This window comes from Ornithodoros turicata, chromosome 4 (genome assembly GCF_037126465.1).
Source record: "Ornithodoros turicata isolate Travis chromosome 4, ASM3712646v1, whole genome shotgun sequence".
NCBI lineage: Eukaryota > Metazoa > Arthropoda > Arachnida > Ixodida > Argasidae > Ornithodoros > Ornithodoros turicata.
The window spans coordinates 38790657-38809936 of NC_088204.1; the positions used below are offsets into that span (position 1 = coordinate 38790657).

Here is a 19280-nt window from a genome sequence, read left to right on the forward strand (position 1 = left end):
CTTGTGCAACACAACACAACATCGCACGCGCTTGGAATGATTCATGCGCAATGGACAACAAGCAAATACAAGAAGATGAGGCTGCTGTATCAGCTGTCCACGCAGACGTTCTGCTTGGCCCACGCAGATGAGGCGCCGTCTCATTGAAAATGTTTTTTCCTGCGTTCGGGACGATGCCCAGAGGACTGGGCTTTGATCCTGATGACCGTTTTACGTGCTTCTTCAAGTCATCTACATTGTTCATTCACCCAAGATAATTATGGACATATAGAGAAAACAAGGGTGATTCATTAATTTCAATACATCAAACTGTCTTTGACTGCAGAAATGCTTAATGAGTGGAATATTTGCATTGAATGTGCAATCAATTAAACATTTACATCAGGCTGTTACAGTGTATTAAACATTCACATATGGATAAATGCAGACCACTGCTTACAAAAGCAGTCACGACCAAATACGGCAGTACTTTTCAAACGTGTTATGTTCCCTCGAGTCTACGTGTTCATATCTTGCGCTCCCCCAACACTTTCTGTTTGATCCTATGCACCTAAATTTCGTCACGCACACACTGGATTTGCAATTTGTGCAGAATACGGATGTCTCTCAAATTAAGCTTGTGTTCTTTTCATAGATTGAGAAGTTACCCGTCAAAAAGAACTCGTTACAAGTTAACTTACCGTGTAACTAAGTTAACGGAGTTCTTCAGCCTGAAATGTAACTCGCAGTTACTGAGTTCCTTGAAAAAAAGAACGAGTTAGTTCCAAGTTACTTCGGACACAAAATAGCAGCAGGTGCAGCGCGCGTGAGCAGTTGAGTTGAATTGAGACCTTGAGTTGCCTGCGGAGGAGTGCAACACGCTTAGATCGTTTTCGTTTATGTCCAACAATAGACCTCTCCCTGTTTGTAAACAAATGACGTCATAATGTTTGACAGCGCCACAAATTTGGTAGAACTGAACTACGCTCGAAGCTAGAGGTGAACAAGGTCACGCCCGTAAGCCACGGTCTTGAGGGGATTACGATATGATTCCTTAAAGGGACGCGACCCTTGGTTCTGCTTTTCTTTTACATGGGAGGCAGCGAACAAGTGCCCGTTCGTGGAACCCAGCCCTCTGCTTCCGATTTGTTTCGGTTTCAGTCTGTCTACCAATGTCTGACGTTTCTCTGTTAGAGGTCTATTTGAACGCTTTGCATCTTACTCCCTGTGGGCGCACTATGGTTCAGCTTCATTTCAATGGCAACGGTTCTTACTTCCTGAATAAAATACTGTCATTGATTGAATATCACGTTTTATGGCAAAAAACGCCATGAAGAAATCGGAGAGCAAACAAGAAAATATGTGGACGTGAGTTAAAAGCGAGTTAAAAGTAACTTGGAGCTTAACTTAAGTTACTTTGGCAAAGTTACCTGAAAAAGGAACGAATTCCTCTGAAAGTTACCACGGCGCAAAATTACCGAGTTAAGTTACAAGTTACCAAGCAAAGGAACTTATTTACAGTAACGAGTTACCTCGAACTCTGGTTCTTTTTTCATGATCTTGACCCTCAGAGTGTGCTCAGCGTCCCTACGTGTATTGTCGTGTGCCATCATTTCCCGTCGTGATTCCAATTTTGAAGAAAGAGCGTCCTCAAGCACAGCAATTCTTGCTCTGCATGACCTTTGTTCGCTTGGTGTGTCAGTTGTGTTCGTTGGCATTGATGATTTGCGTGGTGGCACAGAAATACTGTTCAAGTTGTAGCATCCAGCACCATCGCTGTGGTCATGAGCCTTTACGAAGTGCCGCGTCAATAAATGCACGGAGCAGGGGCCGCTCGGGCAGTGCCTACCGTGGATCTTCTGATGTTGAATTCCAGATTCGTGGCAGTAAGTCGCAGATTCGGAGCGCTCCCAGAGTACGTTGTGCTGCTCGGCTGGGAGCAAGTCTGTTCCATTGGCAGATTGGGAACAGTGCTGGAGTCTTCCAATGGGAGCTTTGGAGCAACCTTCAAGTCAAGGTCGCTCCAAGGAACAACCCAGACTGCTCAGCCAAAATGCATGGTTTTCACGTGACGTCATATCCTGCCTACTAAACTTCCGTCCGCCATTGCTGGGTACCACGATCTTCACGATGTGGCCTTGTTTACGCGCCGTGTGATTGTATTGACAGCAGGATGTCGAAATCTCGAGCGCGTGTCCATTTGTCCATCGTACTACGATGAGCTTGTGGGTCCTGTACGTGCCCGTTACCAGTCAAAGGTGGAAATGTGTGAAGGCGTCGATCCGTACAGGCTACATATCGGTGTAGATACTACGTCGGAGGTTGATCTACTGCCTGCTACTACACATGTCGACACAATCAACTACCTCGTGCTGTCTACAAGCTCCGTCTCACTCCAGCAGATGAAGGCGTACAAGTCATTAGAAGCCCATAATTACTTTACGAGCGGCTGGGTGCGAAGTCTGACGTCGAAACAACTACCGTCTAAACGGATCGTCGTGCTCGGCGAGGTAAGTTTGTCGTGTCGGTGTCTCAGAATTTCTTCGTGACTACTGCCAGTGCAAATATATGTCAAATTTTTAGCGTAAAAATCTGAGCATCGTTCTGAGCATTGGTCACTTCTTTTCAGGTCGACCATTCTCAGCGTTTGCGAGAGTCGCCACTGAAAGCTTGGATTTTGGCCAACTCCGACGGTAGCATCATCACCGCCCACTGCAACTGCATGGCAGGTGCAGGTGAGGCCTGCTCACATGTTGGTGCCATGCTTTTCGCTGTTGAAACTGCAGTACGTTTGAGGGACTCCAGGACATGCACAGAGAAAAGTAACGCGTGGCTCCCTGCACAGAGACTTACCACAGCCTTTAAGAGACTTCGTGATATTGACTTTTCTTCGTCCAAGATGAAAAAGAAAAATGTGGAGAGGATTCACTTGGCAAACCTTCACCCAACAGTAAAAAAAAAAAAAAAAAAAACAGATGACTGTCCTCCACGGGTACCACCGCCTGCTCCAACAGAAAACGAACTTGAAGAGTTCTATTCCAGAATTGCGGATAGTGGAGCTAGACCTGTAATATTCATGGTCCACCCTGTGTGCAGTGAACTGCTTGAACCGCCACGCATCAAGGAGCCACGTCTTCTTCGGGGCTTGCAATGTGAAAAAGCACGATCAGAAGATATGGAGGCATTGCTTCTGCGTGCTAATAGTTTCCTGTGTGAACTTGTCATCACAGAAGATATGGCTGAACACGTCGAAGCTACTACAAGGCTCCAATCAAGGTGTCCGAAGTGGTATGCATACCGTGCTGGTCGCATTACAGCTTCCGTCATGAAAAGTGTCTGCTCAACGAGCATAACACGGCCTTCAATGAGCCTGGTGAGGAAAATTTGTTATCCTGAGCAACACAAATTTTCAACTGCAGCGACTGCATGGGGTTTGCAATATGGCTCTGCAATTGAAAGTTATGTAGAGGCAACTCAGAGTGACCATGTGGAGTTTACACATAGGAAGACAGGTGTATTTTTAAGTACACAATATCCCTATCTCGCAGCAAGTCCTGATGCTCTAGTCAGTTGCTTGTGCTGTGGTAAACGCAGCGTCGAAGTCAAGTGCCCCTATTCTTTAGCTGCAGCCAATATATGGAGGCAGCAAGTAACCCAAATTCCTGCCTCGAAATCGTTAATGGGGAGGTATCGCTGAAACGTGCCCATCCATATTTTTATCAAATCCAGACTCAGATGGTAGTGTGTGATATTACGTACTGTGATTTTGTTGTGTGGACTCCATTGTGGATGCATATTGAGAGAGTGAAGAGAGCTGATGCATTCCTGGAAAGCATTTTGGCACATGCAAAGGACGTTTTTGTCCACGTAATTTTGCCTGAGCTGCTCTCAGAGTACTATCCTAGAAAAGATGCAGTCGAAAGCAAAGAGAACGTTGACTCAGGCCCCTTTTGCTTCTGCCAAGGTCCTGACAGTGGGAAAATGCTTGCATGTGATGGCGAACAGTGCAAATATAAATGGTTTCATTACAGTTGTCTTGGCATCAGGCGTGCCCCGAAGCAAAAGAAATGGCTGTGTCAAGACTGCAGTATTGCTGGTGCCAGCACTTCTCAGTGAACATGTGTTCCTCTCGCAACGCAGCTGAATGAATCCTGAATGCCCAAGTACTTCCATGTTGAGGGTACTTTTAGTGTTATATTAAAAACATATAGTCAATCAAATAGTTGGTTTATTTACATCACAGTGACACAGGTATGGTACAAGGACAATGCAGCGATTACAACAAAAGCAGCATAAGGTTTGATAAGTTAATGCTTCACACAGCTACCTTTGGATTTGGGCTGACAACAGAATGGCAGAGGTTCGTAAGGGCGCAACAGACAGTCACAATCTTGTCAAGCGTTGTGAACCTATCTCCTGCTTTGCAAGTCACAAAATCAACTGGCTGTACACCTTTCATAATTACATACTTGTTGCGTACCAGGCCAATTACACGTTCCACGTGGATCCTTACATTGGCAAGCTTTCTTGTGTTTTCAACTTCTAATGCTGAGAGCTGTTTCTTCCCTTTGGTGAAGCAGGAATGTGCAAGCTAGCACGGTATAGCCCTAACGTGTCCGCAATGTCAAAACCCCTATCTGCTAGCACAACATCACCCTCCCTTAGGTTGTCCAACATGCCACAACGTTCTGTCATATGCTTGTCACTTGTACGCCCTCCCCAACCTTCTGATATAAACACTATAAGACCCTGAGGGGAGATGCCAATGAGGTATTTGCCTGTGTTGCTACTCTTGTATTGGGACCAAGTCTCACATCTTGGGAGCAGGGAAGACGGACGTTCAATCTTTATCTCAAAGCAGTCAATTATGACCGCCACTTCCACTTTATCCCCAAATGAGTCCAGGAAGGCTTGCGGCATTGTCTTCTGGATGTAGTGTCTTGATGGCCATACAATTTGTGTTTTTAAGCGCCAAAATGCTGCATGCAGCCACTTGTCGAAGATCCTGCTAACAGTTGAGCATGAAATGTTAAACCTGTAAGCAAGATCTTGCAGAGGGAAGTTCCATTTCAGCTTCATTATAAAAACTACAAACTCTGTGAACTTCTCCAGGCCATTCTGTGGAGAATGCTTCACAGCTGCTTCAACCAGCTTGAACGTGGCAAAGAGAATTGCAAAGTTGGCCAGTCCCGTGTAAGAGAAAACCTTTCCTGGGTCTTCACGTAGGGATTCTTCCATCAGTATCACTTGCTGCTTTCTTGTTGCATGCAACTCTGATGTGAGTCTCATGTTGTCTTGCTCAAGCGCTTGCACATCTTGAATCGTCAGATCTGTCTGCACCGCAGCGTCTGCAAAGATGAAATTAAATAAGGTATCTCCAGAGTCAAAGCGTTAGTTGATTACGTCTTGTACAATACAGTCAAAACAAGCAAAAGCCACAAACCTCTATTGTTCTCTGAGTCATTGGTAAAAGTTGGGGGCAGTGAGCTGCTCCCCTGCTCTGTGGTCAGTGAGAAGTTTAGGACCTCATCCTCATCACCGGCGTCGTTATGACTGCAAGTAGAAGTTGATTTCGCGGCAACGGCTTTCCTCGCTGCTCCTTTTTTTGAACGGTAGTAGCGCGTTGCGCTGGCCGAACAGCCTTCACCACCACCATGCCCCAGGTGTTGACTCGGAGTCCAGTCGGGGTTGGTCTCGTCCATTAAGGGCGATGGCTTGCCTGTAAGGACAGGGAACAGAGGTTCACAAAGAGACTGGCAGCACGTCAGAATGAGCAACACCACATCCTAAACACGATCACGCACTGGCATTAAAAAGAGCACCAAGTACTTCCGAACGCGTGCGAGTCGTGATAGAAGAAAATGTTTGTCAGGCATTAGAGCGCGAAAACAAAGCGCGAGTAATGCTTAGGCTGCAATGAAATGCATCAGTACTCACTTACACTAGATCCACAATAATGCAGTTAGTTCCTCACCTGATACGAAGTGACGACCGCAGACTCGAACGTTGTCAAGATTCTTCAAGTCTTTTCTGTTTATTCGGGCAAGCCAGAGGCTCCGACGTTTCTCCGACAGACGCTTCGTACTATCGCACTGACGCTAATCACTTTGGGCAAACAGTACAGTCAGTGGCGTAGCCACGGGGGGGGGGGGGCTAGGGCCCCCCCTACCTGCCACGACGGACCGACGCAAATCGCAAAAATCCAAGGAGAAAATAATATATGGGGGGTACAGTGTGGCGATCGCTAAAGTTCTTACAGTTCATGGCGTCTATCTAATCGGCACTCTTGAATGGTTTTCAAAGTATGAGCTTTTCAAAATCCTTCCGATCTCGTGACACCCCCTCATTGGACATCACTGCTTAATCGTATTGTGAACGCCCAAATCAATTACCGCATTTTGCGGTGTGCACAAGTATATTGTGTGTTGTCGCACCCAGGATCAGCGGGGGGGGGGGAGTTTTCGTATCGAGCCCCCCCCTACCTTGGCGGTCTGGCTACGCCACTGAGTACAGTCCAACACTCCCTGTGCTGCTCATCCTCTGAGTCGATTTGCTTCTACTTCGGCAACCGAAAACTGCACAAATAGGCATGATTGCTGGACACGGAACGCGCACACACCATAAACAAGCGGACGACGCTGAACGTTGGTACGCAGCAATGGCGGCTTGTTTCCGAGAAGTCCCGTTAATGACGTCAGTGCAAACTATGTATAGGAAGGTTCAACCGGAACTCTCCGTGACGTATCACTTGTCGGTCGCGCTTCCCATTTCCTGTCTCTAATTCGCTAACACGGCCACTTCGCAATATGTCTCCGCTATGGTGGGCTAGAATGGCCACCATATCTCCGCCGTGAGTGGTATTTCGCGTCGTACGTTGGTGATTTTGCTTCTTGAAGAAAGCGATGAGTCAGACATTAGCAGGGCAACGTTGGGAGATGAGGAGGGCCTCCGTGTTGCAAAACATGGGGTTGTAGTGGAACATGACTACATTCTTCTTGTTACCCCGTCTCTGGCCGTCATCCACCAAGGGAGATTAGCTCGCTCTGCAATTTGCGTCCCCTTGTGGTCGTCTAGCATGAGAAGTAGAACACTGTGTACTTCCGGAGTCACGTTGTTGCGGTCACCATCATAAGGGTTGTGTATTTTTGTGGCAGTGTGGGGGATTGCTCGAGGACCGGGTTCACTAGGGAAGGAGGTGCACCACCACCACCCGAGTATCCAAGGCACTGTTCTGCGATGCATGTCATGTCAATCGGAAACAGTGGTATACGCACCTGTCAGCATGCTGTGTCTGACTCCTTTTGCTGTTTCTTTTTTCCACTTCATCTTCAAATTGTCTCAGGCTTTTCGCAGTTGTTTCACATTCCAATGCACGACACCTGACATTGTACTCCGCAGCCATCTTCTCCCACGCTTGCTGTTTCGACTTCGCCGACACACTATCAGTCTTCTTGTTCTCAACTATGCCCTTGTACTTCCGTAGAAGTTCGAGGAAGAGGTCCCGAGAAGGGATCCCGAGGTCTGTTTCATCTGTTGTCATGTATGGCGTTCGTCTTGACATGGTTGAGCCAGTTGAACACTGTTGAATGGTTGAACGTTGAACTCACGCGGTTGTCCTGTCGCCTGGCTAGCAACGTTTAACTCGTCTAAATTTGTTCGGCTGGTAAAATGTTGCAGGACCACAATTCAAATACGTGTTAGCGGTAATAACCCAGAGAAGAGCCGTCGCTGTTCGAAATTTTTTTAAACGGAAGAAGCAGTGTTGTACGTAGCGGCGCTACCGTATCCGTTACTTTTTTCGGTAGCGGAGTAGAGATCGCGCTACTAATTGGTAACGAAATAAGTACTTCCGTTACAAATTGAGTGGAACTTGGGGGAGGAGCCGCTGTCAAGCCTCATTGGCTTTTTGCTGCTCTCCCAACCGCAAGGAAATAGATTGAAATTGAAATAGCAAATTTCCGGTAGCGCAATCTTTGAGCGTTACCGCTACCGCTACTTTCCGAGCTCAAGTTCGCGACAACTTGACTTCGACCTATCATCAAGCCCCCACTCTGCCTGCCTTCGATCAAGCTGCCCAATATTATGGCCCATTCTACGAAGACCGGGCAAAAAGCCCAAAAGGAGGGCACAGCGGTTGCTATCTTACGAGTCGATGAATCTAAGGGAACGGTTGTTATCTTACAGTGCTATCGTCTAACTACAGAATATCTTCTGACTGAGCTGCAGGATATTTCATGCGGTTAGAACAGCGCGAAATAGCATGTCTCATATAGCAGACGACACCGCTGGTGCTGTCGTCTGCTACGGGATATCTTGTGACTAAGCTGCAGGATGTGCGTGATGTCTTTCCGCGCTCTTCAAACCGCACGGAATATCCTGCGACTGAGTCAAAAGATGTTTCTTCGCAGACAACAGGACCACTCGTGTCGTCTGTTATGAGCATCATGAGCTATGATGCTCACACATGCTAGGAGCATCATGCTATGAGCCTTTTCGCGCTCCGCTAACCGCGTGGAATATCCTGCAGATCAGTCACAGGATGTTCCTTAGCAGACGACATGACCAAAGGTGTCGTCTGCTATGCTTCCGCTCCAATTCCCGATATATCGGCGCCGTGCAAATGCTCAACATAAGACGCAGCAGAACTTAACTCCCGTCAACAACTTTTTACTTTTCCTAACACTACATCTCTGTAGAATATTCTGCGGAGATGTCCCTCGTGTGTATATGGTTATAGTGCTTAAAAACACCATGAGGGAGGGGATATGTTTATTAAGAAGAAAGAAAGGAAACACCATGGATTAATTCAGATGTCACCCGGTTTAAATTGAATAGCATCTAGATTTTTTCCGATGGTGCCCGGATTAAATTGAATGGCGCTTGGATTATAACAGATGGCACGTGGACTAATTCAGATGGCATTCAGAGTAAAATGGGACGGGAAAACCTGTAGTCATCTGATAATCATCTGAGCACCGTATGAATGTTTGAAAGAATGAGGAAAAAGAGGATTGCTTGCTTCTGCGTGCGATATCAGTTTTCCACGTAAGGAGTGCTGGCTGATTCGATATCTTTTCTACTCCGGTTCCCGATCGGGAAAAAATGAACCGAAACGAAATGAACACTAACAACACGGAAATCAACGAGCGCAACACAGAAAAATGAAGAAAGTCGGCTAACGGCAGTCCACACGTGTACAGTTCCTGTGACTGCCACTGGGTGGCAGCATTATGGCGGCGCCCATTCGTTGTTTCGCGCTTTTGTGTATACAGGACGGTGAATACTGGCTATCTGCAACTGTTTTAGGGGCCCGGTCCCCGCAAACCAGAAAAACGAGACGCACGCTGTGTTTTCCTTCTTGTTCTCACGATGCACAAAGCAACACAGTCACATATGCACTAAACAGTCACTGTTAATAAGAAGCAGCAATGCTACGCATATTGAAAGCACGTGAACCAGGAACGGCGAAGCACAAAGCAAAACACACAGCCCGCAGAGAGCAGCCGAGCAGACGCCGCAAAGACCGGAAGGGAACGCTCCTGACGTCACGACTGTTCGAAGTGCGGTTCTCAGTCGGGGGCAAAAGATACAAGTTGAGAATTGCTTTACAAATTCTCGGAGCCGAATATGAACGAAATATTCTGCATGGGGACTCGGAAATATATGAGGAATCATCTGATAAGACCTATTTACGTCACATCTGGGGTACAGACTGTACCTTGAAGTTCCTTGCTTACAGCTCACCATACTTCGGGTGGTGCGGGCATTAGGCTGAGAGCCCGTTTCACCTAAAGATATATTTTTAAGCGTACGGTTTTGACGATTTATTATTAACTGTGGGAAGTCACGCAGTTCATTTTTATCGTGAATTAATTTAAGCGAAGAGTAAGGACACTGTATTTTTAACGGTGAATACTTACGCGTTTATTCTTGTGGGTTTATTTTTAATGGTTTCAAATAAGCTACACGCACATCGTGAATTTCGCAGCCGGGAATATCGAGACCTCCCGAAGCATACGACAGCAGTACTATTGTTCCAGGCGGATATAGTGAGCTTTGGCCGTCCACCAATTAGAGAGGACTTATTTTCAAATATTTATTTCGAAGAGCTGATCTCGTGAAGTGTATTAAAACGACTTGATTTTGCCACCGTGGAAATAGACAGAGCTTGTTTTTGAAAAGTGATTTTGAAAAGTGGATTGATTGATGATTTGTTTTTTAATGTTTTAGTTTTGAATGATTTATTTCGGCGTCATCCAAAGGTAACCAACATGACGCACCGCCGTATCCGCGTCCACACTGCGAAGCCAAACGGCTGCTAAAATGCCGGGCTTTCGTTCGCTAAAACGACCTGGACAGACACGGAAGACCCGTGAACTTGAGTGGTTAAATAGTGATGTCGTGTTTTAAAAGGTACTGCAAAGCAGTAGACAAGCAAGATATGCTGGCGATGTGCCTTGACACTTAGTTGCTTGTACATACCATATGCGGAACCATAAGACCGACAACGCGCTCTAAATATTTTTAATTTGTCATGAAAAAGTCGGCGTAGTGCAGCGGGGCGACGTCTGGTGTCAAACAACCCCTGTGCAGTTGGCAACACTGTCGAATATGTACGAGGGGTTCAAGTCAAACCGGGACTTTTCATTTTTCGCAAAAGTAAAATGAACTTACAGGCGGGAAATTAATTTTATTTTTCAACGTAATCTCCAGCTGCACTAATGCACTTGTCCCAGCGTTTCACGAGGGCTTGGATGCCAGCAGCGTAGAATCCTTACCGGCGCGTAGCAGCCATGATCGGACCGCATTCCTGACCTCGTCGTCGCAGCTGAAGTGGCGGCCCCCAAGGAACGCCTTCAGTGACCCGAAGAGATGGAAATCACTGGGGGCGAGGTCTGGACTGTAAGGGGGATGTGGCAGCAACTCCCAGCCAAGTTCGTGTAACGCGCGTGTCGTGAGATGCGCGGTATGCGGGCGTGCATTGTCCTGTAGGAGGAGGACTCCTTTGGTGGACGCCTTATGCACATCCCTGATAACCTGGCCGTAATATGCACTATTGATGGTGGTACCACTGAGCAGAAAATCAACATGAACAACGCCAGCCTTGTCCCAGAAAACTGTGGTTATGACCTTACCCGCAGACGGGGTGCCTCGGAACGTCTTGGGAGCTGGCGAGCCCGAATGCTTCCACTGTTTTGATGCGCGTTTAGACTCAGGAGTGAAATGGTGCACCCACGTTTCATCGGACGTGATGAACGGCTGTCCTTCCGTGTCGAAACGATACCTTAGCTCTTGGGAGATTTCCAGTCTTCTCTGCCGGTCAAACACGGAGAGCTGCCTCGGGACCCAACGGGCACTAACTTTCCGAAACTAGAGGTGTTCATGAATTGATAGTGTTCAACGTTCCCACAGAAAGGCCCGTCTTTCGAGCCAGTTCGAGACATGTTATCCGTCGGTCCTTGAGGATCAGGCGCTCCACAAGTTGGATGTTCTCAGGAACTCTGACACTGGGCTCTGAGCCGCCCCGGCCGGGATCGTCCTGCACTGATGTACGGCTGTCTTGGAACCGTTGGCACCACTCAAACGCTTTGCTGCGGCTAGGTGTATCGTGGCCATACTGAGCCTGAAGTCTTCTGTGAATTTCAGATGACTTTACGCCTTCATTCACGAGAAATTTCATGACAATTCGCTGTTCGATGTGCGCGCTCACCTCGTTGTCGGCCATCTTGTCCAGCACATGTCTTTTGTTTTGCACAAACTTTGGACCACCACGTGGTGAACGCGGAGGCCTATCGCGTGTGAAAATGACGAAAAAGCGCGAGCCATTTGTACACTCAGGAGGCAGAAAGTCTCGGTTTGACCTGAACACCCCTCGTAGTTTCTGAGCCGATTTGCAAGCCCTCGCTGAATCTGTCGCCACCCACATTTTGAGAAATATTGGCCTATGCTGTAGCTCCGCGGCTCTCCGCGGTGTTTGTGTTGCGAGGTGACGTAGACGACATCACGTGAGACGCCTCGTGACACAGTGATAGCGGCATGGCGTCCGCTCGTGGGTGATAGCTAATGTCGTACGTAAGATTATGAGTTGGTGTGTTCGAACCCTACCACCGACGATCTGTAACTTCCCCCGGGTTTGGGGGGCAGAATTATCGGACGAATGTTGGCACAGTTCCCCCTGAAATCAGCCCACGGCCCACACCAACCCCGGAACCGCACTCTTTCTTGCTGTCCTCTCTCCATCTGTCCACATCTGTGCGCCGCTTACAGCCATGGCTTCGTTGTGGCGCTAACACGCAATCACAAAGAAGCACACAATAGTGAGGTTTAGTATCTCGTATGCTATTCGCATTAGCGTACGTAAGGGATAAAGTTTGTGGTTCTGCGCGCAGCGCGAAGCTCTGTTTCTGATATGGGCGTGCGCAGAAACATCAACGCTGCCATTTACGTACGCAAATGCGATAGCGTACGATATACTAAAACTCTTTATTATCGCCTTTGCGTACGTAAAGAATAGCGGGGTCGTTCTGCGGAATGCGCGAAACTCTTCTGATGTTTTGCGCGTGCGCAGAACCATCAACGCTGCATTTAAAAAATAAGGTGCAAGGGCTTATGCGTTAATATAGACTTTACTTCCTAGGGGTTAATGCAGGTGAACAACAACAGCTGCGTCGTCCATCACTCAGGTGACGAAGAAGATTCGCATCACGAGCCCAAAGCGTGCCTCACGACGCAAGCCAGTTTCGGGACAACGCCTTTACAAGACTAGTCTGTTGTGACCCTGGGCACAGGAAATCTTATGAACCACAATGACTCGGTCCCCTGATTCCTCGTCGGAGAGCGAAGCGTCTACAAGTACCACACCGGAGAGCTCATCCCAAGGTTTGGCTCATTTCACTGTAGACTATACACGTTGGCAACACATTCCACATTGAATGAAATGAGCGTAGAATAGTCTCTTACGGCATGCTATAATACGGCGCTTGTAAAGACAGCACAGCACGTGTGCTAAAGTACAGCGTATTTTTCAGACGTTGGTACTGTTCCATATCGGGACCATTGAGTTTTAGGAACTGGCCAACGGGTTTATAAAATGAGTAATGCCTACAACTGATTGAAAGCTACAGTCCAAACTAAGAAGTCGCTAAAGTAATATCAGAAGCTGCGTCCTATAGAACCGCTGATATGGGCATTCGTGTGGCACCGGTTTGTACTCTTCACGTACCAGAGGGGCATCTTCTGTAACAGCCTTGCTATGTAAACACGAATGCAGCCACCTCGTAACAGGCGGAGGAGGAGTTGGCTCTGAAGGCCACCTGTGGAAGAAAATAGAAGCCAAGATAGGATAGGCCAAGAATGCCCGGTGATGTATGTACCCACACTGAAAGTCGAGTGCAATAGTGGTGGACGGTATGTGTCTTATGAATGTTCTTTAGTTTCACGAATCTGTTCAAGGCCTTCCCCCTACCCGTCCACCCCTATTGCACTCGACTTTCAGTACATTGTGCTGCTTGTGTAAGTACATCGGGGAAGAAAAACAGAATGAAAGAACACAAAAGAGATGTTGACAAGACCGCAGAGAAGCAAACTGAACTATGTGAACACGTGATGAAAAATAATGATCGTAGATTAGGTCTCAATAATCCGGAAGTTCTAGCTCGTGGGAGTCGTTGAGGGGTGAGGAAACAATTAGAATCCATAGGCACATAAAGATAACTGAAGAGGCTATCAATAGGCATCCCTGCCCCTATCCGAATGCTACGCACCCTTAGCACATAAAAAGGGACCTGTAGCTTGTGGCACGTTATTCTGATAATGCCACTCGCACGGGTTTCGAAATTGTCAAACTTTTCGTTGTTGTATTGTTGTTTGCGGTGTATATGCCAATTAAAGAGAAACTACAAGGTAATTTGCTAATGAATGTTAGCATACGAATATTTTTCGCTTTCTGAGAGGACATGTAACATGTTTTATTTATAATATTAGGAAGATGCGCACAAACAGTACGGTTACAGGAAAACCAAATGAAATTATGAACATCTTACAAAATTCAGCCTTTAAACGCCTGAGAAGAAGAAGAGATGTTTTGTAGTACTCCAACTTGGCGAAGGAATAGCACAGCGCAGTAGCAGAACTGTTCTAACGCGAAAAATGACCCACGATGCCAAATAAATCTACGTCACTGTGCAGAACTTGCGCTTCCATCGGGTTGCTTGGAAAATATGACTGGCCGTAATGCAAGACTACAGCGACATAAAATTATTTTGTATGTTAGGTGTTATGGCACCATTGCCGTTAGCGCTATGGGAAAAGAAAAGAGAAAAACTGAAGACGTAGCACCCTAGCCACAGGAAGCAGCTTCCCAACGGCACCGGTATCTCTAAGGAGCAGACATATGCGAGTGGCGTAATCTTGTTGCAAAGGTGCCCTTATCCAGGGGGGAGCGGAACCTCAGCCTTGAAGCATCGCTCTTTCTCTCCTCCTTATATCTGCAGGCGAGAAAAGTGGATCCTCTGGAGTCGCGGGTGATGACGAAAGTTGCATGTTCAACGGTGACCACGAACGCTCAGACTGCTTCCTGTAAGTTTCTATAAGGTGCCTGAAAATGAAGCCATGATGACGATTAAGGTGTGAAACTCTCGAAAACAACGTGTTTCGTCTGGTGACATAATGAAAAAACCGTAACGTAAGCTCCCCAAAAAGTGATACTGTGGTTCATTCCTGGCGTGCTGTTTCATGCAACTCATTGTAACCCACTTACACATTCAATGGAAATGAAATCACCTGCCAACGTATTTGACAGATGGCTTTGGGTTGTTGTCAACTCCACGTCGTAATGTCACATAAACGTCGTAATGTCACATTAGAGAAAGAGCTGTCCAGGGGCTTCGGTGCTCAACTTTGCGTTATTTCATACCGCACGATAAATACATCGCTTTCCCGGTGGTGGTGACGTGCTATTTCCGAGCGATCTGCCCGCAGCTTTGGCGACATGTTGCTCGGGGGAATCTTGCATCCGCGGCTAACTGCATATTAAAGCTGTCTGAGGAAAACCCAGACAAAACTCCCAGGCAGAACAGCCGACGCCCAGTCACCTCCCAGGAGGAGGTGGTGGTGATGGAAATGCTTGCCGTAGTCGGCCACACTCGCTCGGGCAACGTCACGACTATCGCAGGGGGGGGGGGGATCGAGCGTCCTGGGCCGACTTCACAGGGAATTGCGCCGGCATTTGTCATAACGCGTCTGAAGAAAATCCAGAGAAAACACCCGGACAGCACAGTAAGCTCCCGGATGTGAACACGTGTCACCTCCCAGTCTCGGCGTGGAATACCTTCACCGCAGCCAATAGCTGATTCGGCACGACCTCCCGCGTCGCAATGTTCACTTGAAATTCTGGCCAACTGAAAGGCCACAGCGTGACGTTTGGAGCGCGCCAACTTACAAAAAGAAAAACTATGACGACTGGTATGTTCAGTTCACTATGGGGACCTAGGGCTGGTATGTTCAAGAAGGTTCTGAAAGAGGGGCTATGATCAGTGCGACGTTCTCGACCATCGTCATCGTCGTTGGCCCTAACGGTACATGCGTTGCAATAAGGAGGCACGGTAGGTGAAGAAGGTAGGAGCCGTACACCATTTCTACTGCTTTGTGCACGATGCGGCGTTAAAGCCACCTCAGCTCATCGACAGCGGAAACTGTAGAGCACTGCACGGGCCTAAATTTACCGGGCCGACCCGGCCCATACCTGAGACCACGGAGTCCTACACGAGCCTAGTGCGACCTGCACAATTAACTTTCTACACTTTTTTTTATGTAAATGGCTTGTCCCATGGCACACACCCTTTTAGTGTTGCCTTTACACCCGAGTGAAGGGTGATTTCTAAAGCACCCTTTAATGAGGTGTATTCCTAATGAAACTCTTATAATGGAGGTTTAAAAACAACAGTACCCTTAAGAGGGGAGTATTCTATTGAAAACACTGTTTAGGAAGAAGTTTTTTTCTGTCAAATATTTCCTCTCAGCGGGCTAGTGTAATACAAGCTCCCATGGCAGCATATCGAGACATACAGTTCGACGTTCTTGCTTCTATGGCAGGCACCACCCTGAACAGAGCAAATATTCAGCCGTGGTTCGTACAACCTAAACCGGAGTGCAATGCGTTACAGGCACGTCTTGTTAGCTTGGTAATAGCGTGAGTGCCGAAGTAGCCTATATGGGCGTATTGGACGGATGATACAGGGCGTCCTACCGAAAAAGGGCCAGGCGCTAAAGAAAAACGGAGTGCTCTACACAAATGGAACTATCTGTACGTGCTTTTCAGTTGTGTGGTCTATCCACAAAGATTTTTTTCGTCGCCCCTTGTCAATTAGTTAGCGGTAATTAATTTTTTAACTTTTTAATTAGTATCGGTTTTAGCTCTCAGAAGTCAATGAGGAAGTTGTAGTTAGTACATGTAAAAAAAGACCCAATTGAAGTGGTTCGAGGTCGCTAAGGCTTGTGGTTTCGTTTTTTCCCGGGTTTAAAAGTTGATTTCAGATGCCGGGTGGACCGCATACCGCTGCCCACAATCTGGCACCCGCGCGCGACGATTCCACCGCCCTCCAGCGTAGATTGACCTTGAGATTAGCGCTTGGAGACCATCCTTGGGCCACGTCACACAAGAGGAAGATATTTCACCTGTTTCACGGCACACCTATCAGAGTGCACTGCAATCGTCGCGCGCGGGCGCCGAATGCCGGGAGTGAGCGCTCTGTTGTGCGCGCGGCTTCTGAAACTAATTTTTACCACAAGCCATAGCAACCTCGAACCACTTCAGTTGCGTCTTTTTCGACATGTACTACAACTTCGTCATTGACATCTGAGAGCTAAAACCAATAATTAAAAGTTAGAAAATTAATTACCGCTAATTAATTGACAAGGGGCGATGAAAAACATATTTTTTGATAGATCACACCTATCTACTACTGCGAAGCACGTACAGTTGGTTCCATTTGTGTAGAGCACTCTGTTTTTTCTTTGGCCCCTGGCCCTTTTTCGGTGGGACACCCTGTATACTGAAATACAATTTGTTGGGGCACATTAGTTAAGTATAGTGGGGCCGAAAAAGCTTGTAACGGTGACGGGAATGCGATTTTACAATTAACACGTCCGTCTGCAACGAGTCAAAGATACCAGCTAAATTCCTAACATCCTTCCCTGTGAAATACTGTGTCTTTAACTCATGTAATCGTCTATAATGCGATTACTTGCTCACCGGAGCTGTGAAGCCAGCATAATTTTTCTTTCACGAATTAAAACACAGTTTTTAACACTGTATTCCCAATCAAAAGGGGTTCAAAAAGGGTGTATTAGACCTGAACACCTCCTTCAACACCTTACTTTACACATTTAATGATCGATATTGGATAAAATGTGGTGTATGTCAATATTACACCTTTAGTAATGCTCATTCTTGCACCGTTTGCGTCAGTCTGCGGAATAGAAAGAGGGTGTTTTTATAAGAATACACCTGTTTTGAGCGAATAAAGGTGTAAAATGATTTACTGTGTGGCTGCGGCAAACTCAGTCATGCCGAGGCCCGGTTCGCAGCTGTATAGACAGATTTGTAATGCGATACGTCAAACAGGTCCGGACAATACGGTAGGGGCTCATAACACACCATAAACCACACACGCGTACCTGGAACGGCAAACTCAGCTGCTTGTAGCGACACGTTGGCGTCGAGTCTGACGCGCCTATCTGCGGTGCAGGCCGGGGCGAAGGCGTGATCCTCAACACGGCAAAGTCGAGAATGATGCGACACATATGTTGTAGCAGGGCCAGGCACGTTGTTCCTTTCTTTTGAAAACGAATGTTGAGGATTAAATAATGTGGAAGAATGGCTCACGAAAACTCAGCCCGACTCAGTTTTTAGCCAGCCTTGTCTTTTACAGTCTTCCAGTGAACGGATCCTGTCCTCGCCTATGGTCTTAGTTTATTATGCTTGCACTTGGGCAGTCTGTGTCTCGCTAGGGCTTCCTCAAGCCACTCCAAGTAGGCCTATACCGTCATTGACCTCTCCCAATGCGGAACTCCACGAGCCACTTATTCTACATCCCAAAGGGTGTATATTTTGCCATACACTGTAGTTCGGCGTATTTTCGCCGTAGGGTGGCCAGTTTTCAGTTCTCGAGGCTGGCGACAAATGCTACCGAATCGCCGGAAGGATCGTTAGTATCGACAGTCCCAACTCTGCGTACCTCCAGGCGGTGTCTCCGACAACCCCTATTGCGATGTCTTCTTGCACCCTCTCCTCCCGGCGCCGTCAAACCTACACGACATGTCTTCTAGGCTCCCAACATACGCTCCGTTGGGAAGGAGTCGCTGTAGTGTTAGTGCGAGAGACGACGAACGAATGCCAGGGACGTTGCACGGGCCACGCTCCTGTTTCAGAACAGAATACACCTTCTTGAGCGTTGATCTCCTATTGAGTTAGCCTAAATCAAACCCTGCCACTTAGGACCAGACCGGATGCCGCTGTGGAACGGCCATCGTTAGACCGAGCGAGCCATGATGAGGACCATACGTCACCTTGCGGTTTGACTACCAAAGCTCTAGCCGGAATCGCTGCCCTGGCTCAAGCAGTTATCATTCTCGGAACAGTGATCGGTGTCCACAAGTACGGTCTTCTTACAGGTAGTGATGTTTATCATGCTTCAGTTTGTGTTGACATCTGCGTAGTATCCGCCATGAGTTGAAGTTTTGCACCTGTCACATGGGCGGCTGTGCCGCAAAACGAGGGCAAAACATTTAAAAAGAAGATAAAGGAAAACTGGCGGTCTCTCTGCTGATGCAAGCAGGTTAATGCGAAAGTGTTGGCGCCACAATATTGCGACGGTATATCACGATGGCTCCTGGGTGCGCACAGTACTAGAAGGGCCATGTAGCGATAAGGTCTCTCGCCGCAAACAATACTTCCAAGAAACTCGGAAGAAGCATTTTAGTGAGTGTATTGCTCTGGAGTTAATATGGCGCGATAGGGCTTTGATAAACGACAAATGAGGTGCATTGAGCAAAAAAAGAAAAATAAAGCAAAAGAAGGAAAACATTGAGAACCACTGCTGTAGAGCTTCTCTACGCTGTGCGGAAGATTCCCCAGAAAGGAGGAACGGTCGCGCATAGCTGTGATAGTGGCGCTTGAGGATAAACGTATTATTCACTACCAGTGGTGAATTTCAATGACAGTGCCGGGTGAAAGTTTTGCTTTGGGAAAGTGCGAAATTGTTCTATCGGCAGAAGGAAGCCTGGCATGGAATGTTCCATTA

At 47.3% G+C, this 19280-nt stretch overlaps 3 protein-coding genes across 3 annotated transcripts in view; 2 read left to right on the forward strand and 1 right to left on the reverse strand.

The window, feature by feature from the left end:
* The first annotated feature begins 1815 nt into the window (after window positions 1-1815).
* The window catches only part of LOC135393026 (uncharacterized), a 103547-nt gene continuing 86082 nt past the window's right edge, over window positions 1816-19280 (forward strand). The window contains exons 1-4 of the mRNA XM_064623618.1: window positions 1816-1865; window positions 12617-12858; window positions 14472-14556; window positions 18476-18651. Of these exons, the coding sequence (XP_064479688.1) occupies window positions 12786-12858; window positions 14472-14556; window positions 18476-18651 (334 nt within the window). The 5' untranslated portion in view covers window positions 1816-1865; window positions 12617-12785. The remainder of the gene's footprint in view (window positions 1866-12616; window positions 12859-14471; window positions 14557-18475; window positions 18652-19280) is intronic.
* LOC135392355 (uncharacterized) lies at window positions 2200-4525 on the forward strand. Its single transcript, XM_064623071.1, has 3 exons — window positions 2200-2489; window positions 2609-3352; window positions 4463-4525. Exons 1-3 carry the CDS (start codon window positions 2244-2246, stop codon window positions 4523-4525), a joined length of 1053 nt encoding a protein of 350 aa, XP_064479141.1. The 5' UTR covers window positions 2200-2243.
* Window positions 4522-7540, reverse strand: LOC135392356 (uncharacterized). The gene is made up of 3 exons (XM_064623072.1): window positions 7342-7540; window positions 5423-5698; window positions 4522-5327 (listed from the first exon to the last, which is right to left on the reverse strand). Exons 1-3 carry the CDS (start codon window positions 7538-7540, stop codon window positions 4522-4524), a joined length of 1281 nt encoding a protein of 426 aa, XP_064479142.1.

Bases quoted from the DNA above. Each gene is read 5' to 3' on its own strand.
- LOC135392355 (XM_064623071.1), top strand. From the start codon at position 2,244: ATGTGTGAAGGCGTCGATCCGTACAGGCTACATATCGGTGTAGATACT. The intron at 2,490-2,608 runs GTAAGTTTGTCG...ACTTCTTTTCAG, and splicing joins GGATCGTCGTGCTCGGCGAG to GTCGACCATTCTCAGCGTTT. The intron at 3,353-4,462 runs GTGAGGAAAATT...GTTGCGTACCAG, and splicing joins CACGGCCTTCAATGAGCCTG to GCCAATTACACGTTCCACGT.
- LOC135392356 (XM_064623072.1), bottom strand. From the start codon at position 7,540: ATGTCAAGACGAACGCCATACATGACAACAGATGAAACAGACCTCGGG. The intron at 5,699-7,341 runs GTGAAACAACTG...CTGTCCTTACAG, and splicing joins CAGGTGTCGTGCATTGGAAT to GCAAGCCATCGCCCTTAATG. The intron at 5,328-5,422 runs GTTTGTGGCTTT...TCATCTTTGCAG, and splicing joins TGACTCAGAGAACAATAGAG to ACGCTGCGGTGCAGACAGAT.